Raw genomic sequence first — 11,077 nt, 5'->3', positions numbered from 1 at the left:
TTGGCATGCAAGTAGACGGGTGTTGCACCGTTACCTGGTTGACACCTCATGATTACCTGTGCCTGGTGTTGCTCCTGGCATCTTCTCCCTGCGCTTCTCTTGGAACCAGAGTTTTCAAAAAAAATTTAAGAGTACACAATTAATTTTTTCCCCCCAATTAAAGGGCAATTTAGTGTGGCCAATCCACCTACCCGGCACATCTTTGGGTTGTGGGGGTGAAAATCACGCAGACACAGGGAGAATGTGCGAACTCCACATGGACAGTGACCCTCAGCGCCGCAGTCCAGTTCTAACCACTGCATCACATGCTGCCCACATCTTGGAACCAGAGTTAATCCCTTGGATTCTTGGTAATGGTAGAGTGACTGAGGGATTTGTCAGCTCATGAGATTATGGATCGTGCTTAATACAATTCTGCTGCTGGTGCCCCCTGTCCAGTTTAAAGTTGCAACCACTGCACTATGGCCACTGCAACCAATATTATGGACAGATGCATCTGCAACAGGGAGATTGGTGAGGATAAGATGCAGAAGGGTTTCATTCTTGGTTCCCTCAACCTGCCACCGCCCCAGTCCTTCATGTCCCGGCCAGCTCAGTCACTAATGATGTGACTAAGCCACTGGCGATGGACATTGAAGTCCCCTTCCAGAATACATTGTGCCCTTGCCACCCTCGGGGTGCTTTTTCTAATTGATGTTCAACTTCAAGTCCCACTGATTCATGACCCGAGGGGAAAGGGCAATCTGTTTTGGACTTGAAGCTATAAGACTTCATGGTGTTTGGAGTCAATGTTGAGAACTCACAGGGCAATTGTATCCTCACTGTATTCTACTTTGTTACCACCTTTGGTGATCAATCTACCAATGGAGGACAATATCTGTAACATTTTCTGTGAGGTATGATTCGGAGTATTTACTCTGTCAGCCCATTGCTCAACAGCTCTCCTGATTTTGGAACTCGGCCCAAGTTGTCAATAAAGAAAATTTTGCAGCGTTGACAGTAATGCTATTCTTGTATCCAGAACTTTGGTTAGTACCAGATGGCCCAGCCCGTTTCAATCCTTTTCATTTTTCTGCGACATTTTGGTTAGCCATTTCAGTCAGCCACAAAATGGTGGTTCTGGAGTCACATCTCGCCTAGACAAGAGTAGGATGGCAGCTTTATTTCCCCAAATAAAAGCTGTCAAAATTTGATGTGCTATTGCTGTGAACATCAATGACCAAAATGAAATGAGACAAATGAAGAAAACCAAATGACTATTATCCAACAACTTTATTGTGAAAACAACATTGACTTTTTAAAAAATGATCCACTTGTAAAGGATTAAGAAACAATGGACACCATACATTAACAGCAAGAAGATAGGTGGAGATCAAGAGAAAAGGAAAAGAGGATTTCAAGTGAACAGTTTTGTTTCCTGTGCTTCAATTGAGTGGAGCTTCCCATTTAGCCTGTAATAAACTTTGAAAGATTATATTTTTGAGATCAGGCAATGAACTGTGCTTTTTTCCCCCCAATGATCTTCAAGCAGTTTGCATTGACAGCCCAACACAAATATGCTTGAGATGGGCCTGAGCTATTTAAAGCCAGAAGTTACATCATTTATTATGATGTATATAATTGTGTGGTTCCTCTCTTCAACAGATTGTGAATACAGAAGAAAGGAACCATGGGAACATGCAGAGTGTGATAAGAGCAAACTTCAACAGTCATTGTCCTCACTTCATCCGATATAAATCAATTGTCATATCTGGCAGCTTCAATGCCTGATGGGGTGTGTTTGGTGGGGCCCGCTGCTGCAGAACCTGCTCATTTATCACATGGTCCACAGCGATCACTTTGCCGATTTAAAACCTTGACATTCAAGGGTTGCAACTGTCCAACTTGTCAGAATGTAATGCAGACCTTCTGTCCAGATAAACAGAACAGCTTCTGCCAAAAACAAAATTATGGGGGAGCATTTCCTTTCTGTTACAAACCCATTCTTCGGCACCCATTCTGTTTGTCAGAACAGAACGGTAGCAACTTTCTACAGTAGAAATGTGACTTGAAATTTCTGCAGCAACATTAGTTTTGTGGCAAATCAATGCGTAACCAAAGTCTATGAATATAAAAGTAGCTATTTAAGACAATATGATCTGAAGAGGTCACTTGGTTTGAACGGAGACGTTAGTTTGCTCTAAAATGGAAACCTGGCAAAGAGAGGGCTTGGCGTCATTTTAAACTGGACAAGTGACTGGATGATCCTGTTCGCCAATAATATGTGGCAGAAATTGAAGTTTCCAGTTTACATGACAGTTTCAAGGGCATTTGTGTGTGAAGAAATGCCATCATCCTGATCAAAATTGTTGATGAACTGAAGAGCACCAACCATCACTGAAATAAGCTGCAGCAGATCAAGGAAATTGTGAAATAGTTTGAGGCAGAGATTCTCAGGATACTGGTGAATTCAACTGCCAAGAGACTAGGTACACACGAGCAGTCCACCGTGCTGAGCTTAATTTGGAATTGGGGAGAACCCTCAGCGAGGATCTATGGAGCAGAGAAGAATACAAACATTGAGGTTTTTTGAGTGACAAAGTGAAACTACACAGCCACCCAGACGATTCCAATCCCAGAGAACGACTCCAAGAAATGTCACGTCACGTCCTTGATTTTGAACCGATCCACCATCTGTCGTTGGGGTGTGAATATAAGGTATCAACTCAGCAACTGGATGGCTCGAAATTGCAATCTTACTGCTAAAAATGGAGCTTTTCTGGGACACTTTATGGCCATGTCAACATGAAGTGGTCAGCATTTTCTCTTTGAATTGCTGCTGACATATGCTCCATGAATGGCTATTTGCAGTAACCAGGTGGGTGGACTACAAATAGCTTTGAGTTCTCTGCAACTTGAAGCTTCACTCTCATCTTCAACTCTTCTGTGCATCAACTCACAGATGCTGCACCCCTGACAGTGTAATACATTTCAACACAAGGATATGACACAATGTCCTTCTGCAGAAACAGGTAACTTAAAATGACAAAGGGCCCTTCATTTTGACAGTGGTGTTTGTATCTCAAATAAATACATCTATCCAAGAAAAACTATTTTCAATGTTACATTTATCCCTCAAGGCTGTGATGTATCCACGAGAATAATGCTCGTGAGAAGGCGTAACATTATCAGCGCAGCTTTACTTCATCAAATCATTCTAGTGCTAATAGGCGACTCCATGGCGATTAAATTCAAAGCATGGGTAAAAGGCAGAGAACAGACCTCAGCTCCATGTCAAAATTGAGATCCATCTACAAACATGGCACATTGATATTAGGAATACAATAAAGGGGAGTGCCAGACTCCCTCAGAAACACCCACAACAAGCATTCCCGTGACAGGAGACAGATTAATTAAAAGGAAAATCACATAAGATACTCTTCACACTCATCTATTAATTCCATTACAGACTAAGCCTCAACAATCTTTGGTTTAAGACGAGCTTTTGTCTTTAATGTTGGTCCAGCCTGTGGCACCGACGTCTACAGAACAGTTACCTTTTAAAAAGAGGCATGCAACAACATGACAAAAATTTGCCCCAGTAGTACAACATTCAGCCATTTGAAAATTGCCGGTGATTAAAAACAGCAGTGGTGATTTTTACCCACGAGTTCAGTGCTTCTGATGAGTGGCGAAATGCTTGGTTTTGAGTTCATAATGTGTCAGAATTCGACTGCACAACCTTCTTTTTTGCTCTAACTTTGACTGATTTCATCACAACCTAGGAACGGACAAGAAGTAAATTAGATTTCTTATGTTTGATTAAAATATAGCATGCTCTGCATTTACTCATCACTCATACCCAAGGAGCTTATGGGAACAACTTCCAGTGAACACTGCATACTGATGGAGGAATTTGAAGCAGCAGCTGGGTTCTTGGAACAAACTAATAAAGGCATTCCAACTGGCTTGTGCCCCAAGGTTTGGACAGGGGAGGGGGAAGGCAGACTGACCAAAAGAAAGAAACATTCGGCAGAATTCTCCCGCTAAGTTGCCCTCCAGTGAATCTTGCTGAATGCAAGAGGACCCCAAGACTGGGCTTTTGCAGTGATGTCCCCCAGCTGAATTGCCTACCAAAACTATCTTGGTTCACACATACAGAATTTTAAACTAGGAGACAAAGTCAGGAGAGTTACTGCTTTCGTGAAGGACTGAAGTCAAAAATGAAGGGGTGGTGGTGGAACGATTTTGCATCATTGGAGTGACAAAGTGATTGTCTGGCAAACAGATGAAAAAGGAACTCCAGGTTTGCAGCTTGCCACGAGCACAGACTGCAACTGAATGCAGTTCTCACTGCCATCCACCGGAGGCCCTCAAAGCATCACACAAAGAAACCCAGCTGCATCACAATTTCAACAAGTTTAACCTTCAGCAACCCTGCTTGCAACCCATACGTTGCAATAAAATGCATTTATTAATAAGCCTCAATAAAAAGCAGAATGCAGTTCAAGCAGAGAAAGCTGTTGATTAAACACAGGTTGACGATGCAGCTCATACCAGCATTACCATTTTACAACTTAAAATTTGGATTATTTTAAACTCAGAATGCTATCGAGCATGACCTACAGTAAATTGCAAAATCAGGATATCAAAAGAAATTATACCAAACAAATACAAACACTAAGCCTAGTCCAAAATACTGGAAATGGAAGATTAGACGAGAGAAGTTCCATCATAAATGGATGAGGACAACCTGTAAACTATTACTTATAAACTGTAAAAAGTTGTTTACGTAACCAGTTCTATCTTTAGGCAACAGGATGATAAAACTAACACAAACAATTTGGAATTATGGAAACACAGAGTGCTTCACTCAAGACATTGCTCCCCTCGAGCAATTTGCAACACTGCAAGACCATAAGACACAGAAGCAGAATTAGGCCACTCGGCCCATCGGGCCTGCTCCACCATTCAATCATGGCTGATATTTTTCTCATCCCCATTCTCCTGCCTTCTCCCCATAAGCCCTGGTCCCCTTATTAATCAAGAACCTATCTATCTCTGTCTTGAAGACACTCAGTGATTTGGCCTCCACAGCCTTCTGCGGCAAAGAGTTCCACAGATTCACCACCCTCTGGCTGAAGAAATTCCACATCTCTGTTTTAAAGGATCGTCCCTTTAATCTGAGGCGGTGTCCTCTGGTTCTAGTTTTTCCTACAAGTGGAAACATCCTCTCCACACCCACTCTATCCAGGCCTCACAGTATCCTGTAAGTTTCAATAAGATCTCCCCCTCATCCTTCTGAACTCCAACGAGTGCAGATCCAGAGTCCTCAACCATTCCTCATACGACAAGCTCTTCATTCCAGGGATCATTCTTGTGAACCTCCTCTGGATCTTTCCAAGGCCAGCATGTCCTTCCTTAGATCCGGGCCCAAAACTGCTCACAATACTCCAAATAGGGTCCGACCAGAGCCTTTCTTATACAGACTCAGAAGTACATCCCTGGTCTTGTATTCTAGCCCTCTCGACATGAATGCTAACACTGCATTTGCCTTCCTAACTGCTGACAGAACCTGCAAGTTAACGTTAAGAGAAATGTGAACAAGGACTCCCAAGTCAGTTTGCGCTTCTGATTTCCTAGCATTTCTCCATTTTAGGGTCAGGATACTCCTTGGGACATGTCAATTTAGCCTCCCTGCAGACGGTTTTGTATTTGGAAAGAAACTCAATCTTCTGTGCAAGGAAAGTCCAGATCTGGACAGTCATTTGGCCCGTACAGAAACTAACACAAGTGGATTAAGTAATCTCGCAGCCCTTTTAAAAAAAAAGTGAGACAAGAGAATCTTACCTCTTTGCCCTGCAGCTTTTTCTTGGCCACTTGGTGGCTCTGGACTCGTCTGATCCGTTTGAAGTTTTGTACTTCCTGATGACGCAATGAACCTCTTTGGCATTCTACTTCACCATCAGACTTGCACTCATCCTGAGAATCACTCTCACCTGCGAATCGATCATTTGGTGTCGTCACAGGGAGTCTTCGAGCTGAAAAGTTAAACACATTACTGAGAAACGCAATCAGAACATATGCACTGGTTTCCTTCCTGAATTATACTTTCAACACTGACAATAATTAGCATTTTTCCTTTCCTCGCCTGGAGGTACTGACCTTAGCTGGAATAAATGTGTTCATCACCTTTGGGTTTTTCACACAGCATCTGTTGTACCCATCACCATTTCACTAACAATGTTTCCTCAGATACAAGTACTTTCTGGTGGGCACCATTGGACAGTCAATAGGAGCCGCTCTTTTTCTCTTCAAATAAGAGTGCTGAGGGCGACTGTCAGGCTCCAACTGAAGTCAGCTAACTGAATGAATAACAAAGTTTGAACTGGCAGCCTTCTGGATCTGTGCAGTTCAAGGCACTCACTGCTTTGGGTTTTCTCTGAGGTATGCTTCCACCAATGCCATTAAACAGTGATAATTAATGTAACCCTCAAATTGTTATTCGGCTATGGGTCTCTTTTGCGCCACTCGGGAACATTTCTCTATTACACAGTAGAATGACGACAATCTTTTAAATGCTGACCATAACATTTTGATTTGCGACGTGGGCACTGACTTACCCAAGGGGCACAGACTAAATATGTGGTCCACAAAAATCTCTTCCAGTTCAATCAGCAACGCAGGTCAAGACACAGATGCCCTACCCAGATACCAACAACGGGCCTCATGGGGCAAACCAAGTAGAGGCCACCACTATAGACCATTTTTTCCTTGTCTTTTCCTCTACAGATACTGGAGTACACCAATCCTAAACACCAAAGATAGCTGAAGTTACCCGATTCTGATAAAGTAAGGCTGACAGGATACCAAATAATTCAAACTTGGAATTCTGATGACATTTATAGAACTAATGGTGCTTTAATGTACACTTCACAATGCCACAGAAATAGCTTTGTGCTCAACTTTTCTCAATACTTGGGACATGGGTTGAATAGTGAAATGGTTAAGTTTAAGTACAATATTATGATTAATCCTGTCTTCAGTGATGACACTAGGAACATGTTGGCATATTGAATTATTTTTTTTTTTAAATTTAGAGTACCCAATTATTTTTTCCAATTAAGGGGCAATTTAGAGTGGCCAATCCACCTAACCTGCACATCTTTGGGTTGTGGGGGCGAAACCCACGCAGACACGGGGAGAATGTGCAAACTCCTCACAGACAGTGACCCAGGGCCGGGATTCGAACCCAGGTCCTCAGCGCCGTAGGCAGCAATGCTAACCACTGTGCCACCGTGCTGCCCTGGCATATTGAATTATGATAATGTTCCCAATCTGCAAGTCCAGGTTTCATCCCCACATATAGGTATAACAGATAATGTCATGAGTACCTGACTGAAGACAGTATATAGGAAAAGACAGGAAACAAGGTATTCACATGGATATTTGATACCTTCAAAAAGGACAAACAGTCAATATTAAAACCAAGTAATTTAAACCCCCGAATTCTGTACAGGAAATGATGCATTGTTGAACTGAAGATTCCTTTAGAAAAACCTCTTACTCTTTTCACCTCTGGACAGTAAATGAAACAGACAGTTTCAAAAGTGATTCCGTTCTACTTTCCCACATTTGCTCAATAGCACACAAAATTTATCGACTCACAGTACTCCACTCGTGCAGCAGAGATGGGTTTCCTTCCCCTCAGCTCCTCCTCAGGATAAAGAGGGTCTCTGTAATGTACTGGCTCGTCGCCCGAAATGCTCGTTAAATCGTGCATGCTGAAACTACGCAGGCGTCCAGTGATAGCTCCCTGACTCTACAATATCAGGAAAACAAGGATATGTCACTGAAAAAGCAAATACTGCTCACACTGCAAGGTACCTTCAAGTGAAGTAAAAATAATGGAGGAAAATGCACAGGTGATTCGCATTTAATGTAATGTAAAGGACAGTCACATTTCCAAGATGACCCTCTGAAGGAATTAACCCATGATCCAAATAGTTAGCAGATCACCAAGAAAAAAATGACTTTTCAAACATTGAGCATCCGAATGCTTTTACCCCATTCATCATGTCATAGCTGATATCACCCTGCAGGGAAACAACTTGCTCAGCAAGCTGTTTTTCCACATTCTGTTTATGAAACTTGTTTAACAAGGCAACATTAAGTGTTGCAAAGCTGCGAGACAAATTAAATGTACATCGCAATTGAAACGGGTGGATCTGTAACCCCTAGGTAATAGACAATCAGCCAGTGTTGAACATGTTGAAAACTTAAAAGAATAACAAAAACTAGAATCAAAGATAGACCATTCAGCCCTTCAAGCCATTATTTTTTCAAATAAATTTAGAATCCCCAATTACTCTTTTTCCCAATTCAGGGGCAATTTAGCGTGGCCAATCCACCCACCCTGCACATCTTTGGGTTGTGGGGGTGAGACCCACGCAGACATGGGGAGAATGTACAAACGCCACACGGACAGTGACCCAGGGCCGGGATTGAACCCGGGTCCTCAGTACTGAGGCAGCAGTGCTAACCAGTGCACCACGATACCGCCCCTCCTTGATGCTTTTTTTAATACATAGAAATCGACTGATCTCAGTCTTGAACATAATGTTTGATCCTCCAAAGCCCTCGGGCAATAATTCCAAAGGCTCACCATCCTCTCAGTGAAGAAATGCGTCCTCATTTCAGTCCCAAATGGCCAACCTCTGTCCCCTGATTCTAGAATAACCACCCCCGACCCGGCCCTGCAACATAGTGGGCACCACGGTAGCATGGTGGTTAGCATCAATGCTTCACAGCTCCAGGGTCCCAGGTTCGATTCCCGGCTGGGTCACTGTCTGTGCGGAGTCTGCACGTCCTCCCCGTGTGTGCGTGGGTTTCCTCCGGGTGCTCCGGTTTCCTCCCACAGTCCAAAGATGTGCGGGTTAGGTGGATTGGCCAGGCTAAATTGCCCTTAGTGTCCTAAAAAATAATGTTATGGGGGTTGTTGGGTTACTGGTATAGGGTGGATACGTGGGCTTGAGTAGGGTGATCATTGCTCGGCACAACATTGAGGGCCGAAGGGCCTGTTCTGTGCTGTACTGTTCTAATTCCTCCAGTTTAGCCCTGTAAGAATTTTTCACGTTTGAATGGGATCCCCTCTCATCTCTCAACACCAGAGAATAAAAGCCCAGTCTATTTAATCTCTGTTAGAGAACAATCCCTCCATCCCAGGAATTAACATTTGGAGAAACAGACATCATTAATAATGGAAACCACTATACTGGTCATACTGCAAATTCAATCAGAATAAGCTGCGAAACGCATTCTATCACTAATAATTTGTGGCCATTAAATCAGACTGCTTTGAAAAAGTCCTTTCAGGAAGGGAATCTGTAACCCGTACCTGTCCTACATGTGACTCAACTTCCACTCCATGTGTTTGACTCAAGTGCCTTCTGAACTCCCTAACAGGACATTCAATTGTTGAAGGTGGCCTTTCTTCAGGCGTCTGCGAATAGGAAGTAAAAGTAACCTAGCCAAATGTCCGGCAACAAAAGATAACAATTGTGCAGGATTATAGAGCTAAGTTAGTACGGCATGTCCTATCTTGCTCACTAATTCTTACCGAGATAGTCCCATGAATGCAATGAACTATCTCCATCACAGTTATCATGGTCTTGAGAAAATTACGTTGAAAAGTCACAAGAATCATTGTTATGATGAAAGGACAGTTCCTGTTGACAAATACCTTTGCAGCAGCACTCACAGCGACAGTCGCTGCCATGTTTAGTCCCTTCCTGCCAAAATTCACCATGGTTTCATAGCCACGATCCTTGGCTTGACTGATGTAGCAATCAATTTCCTAAGAGGGAGAACAGAAAATGAGATGCAAAGCAGCCATTCCTTCATATACTAATCCCTCTCAATACAGACCCAAGTATATCTGTCTATCAAGCACACTGGAGTAAAACTGAAGGCTTTTTTCCTGCAAGGTGATGAACTAGGGGCGGCGCAGCTGCACAGTGCTTAACACTGCTGCCTCACAGCACCAGGGACCGAGGCCATTTTCAGGGTGTCAGATTTGCCGGAGTTGCAGGTGGGAGCGGGGGCAATTGTTTAGCCTTAGCCTTGTTCATCACTTACAGGTGGGTCCTGTTGGGGTGGAGGTCAGCTTCTCCACTCTGAGCCTTGGCAGGGTTGGTGGATCTAATGGAATTCTTGCATTTGGAGAAGGTGGCATTTGGTCTGAGGGGGAGAAAGTGAGGGGTTCCACAAGAGATGGCGTTTTTATGTGTTGAATTTTGGCTCGCTAGTTGCCGGCAACAGCTGTGAGGGAGACAGAGAGAGAGAGACACACACACACAGGCAGAGAGAGAGAGAGAGAGAGACACACACACAGGCAGAGAGAGAGAGAGAGACACACAGGCAGAGAGAGAGAGAGAGAGAGAGACAGACACAGGGACAGAGAGAGCCAGAGAGAGACAGAGAGAGAGAGAGAGAGAGAGAGAGACAGAGAGAGAGACAGAGAGAGAGACAGAGAGAGAGAGAGAGAGAGAGAGAGAGAGAGCAAGACAGACACAGGGACAGAGAGAGAGAGCGCGAGACAGACACAGGGACAGAGAGAGAGAGAGAGAGAGCGCGACAGACACAGGGACAGAGAGAGGGAGAGCGAGACAGACACAGGGACAGAGAGAGAGAGAGAGAGAGCGAGACAGACACAGGGACAGAGAGAGAGAGAGAGAGCGAGACAGACACAGGGACAGAGAGAGAGAGAGCGCGAGACAGACACAGGGAGAGAGAGCGCGACAGAGAGAGAGAGACAGAGAGAGAGAGAGAGAGACAGAGAGAGAGAGAGACAGGGAGAGAGAGAGACAGGGAGAGAGAGAGAGAGAGACAGGGAGAGAGAGAGAGAGAGACAGGGAGAGAGAGAGAGAGAGAGACAGGGAGAGAGAGAGAGAGAGACAGGGAGAGAGAGAGAGAGAGAGACAGGGAGAGAGAGAGAGAGAGAGACAGGGAGAGAGAGAGAGAGAGAGACAGGGAGAGAGAGAGAGAGAGAGACAGGGAGAGAGGAGAGAGAGAGACAGGGAGAGAGAGAGAGAGAGAG

General features: G+C 44.1%; 1 protein-coding gene across 4 annotated transcripts in view; it reads right to left on the bottom strand.

Moving 5' to 3' along the window:
- Window positions 1–1,253: 1,253 nt before the first annotated feature.
- The window catches only part of LOC119957300 (receptor expression-enhancing protein 1-like), a 433,776-nt gene continuing 423,952 nt past the window's right edge, over window positions 1,254–11,077 (bottom strand). For 3 of the 4 annotated variants that reach the window (XM_038785148.1, XM_038785146.1, XM_038785149.1), the window contains 5 exons: window positions 9,722–9,835; window positions 9,377–9,481; window positions 7,648–7,801; window positions 5,830–6,020; window positions 1,254–3,760 (listed from right to left, as the gene is read on the bottom strand). In XM_038785148.1, coding sequence (XP_038641076.1) covers window positions 3,692–3,760; window positions 5,830–6,020; window positions 7,648–7,801; window positions 9,377–9,481; window positions 9,722–9,835 — 633 coding nt within the window. In that variant the 3' untranslated portion in view covers window positions 1,254–3,691. The remainder of the gene's footprint in view (window positions 3,761–5,829; window positions 6,021–7,647; window positions 7,802–9,376; window positions 9,482–9,721; window positions 9,836–11,077) is intronic. The other variant, XM_038785147.1, reaches the window with a different exon arrangement.

The sequence above is a fragment of the Scyliorhinus canicula genome, chromosome 26 (genome assembly GCF_902713615.1).
Source record: "Scyliorhinus canicula chromosome 26, sScyCan1.1, whole genome shotgun sequence".
NCBI lineage: Eukaryota > Metazoa > Chordata > Chondrichthyes > Carcharhiniformes > Scyliorhinidae > Scyliorhinus > Scyliorhinus canicula.
Note: the sequence above shows the minus strand (reverse complement) of the source record. Positions and strands in the feature narration are given on the sequence as shown.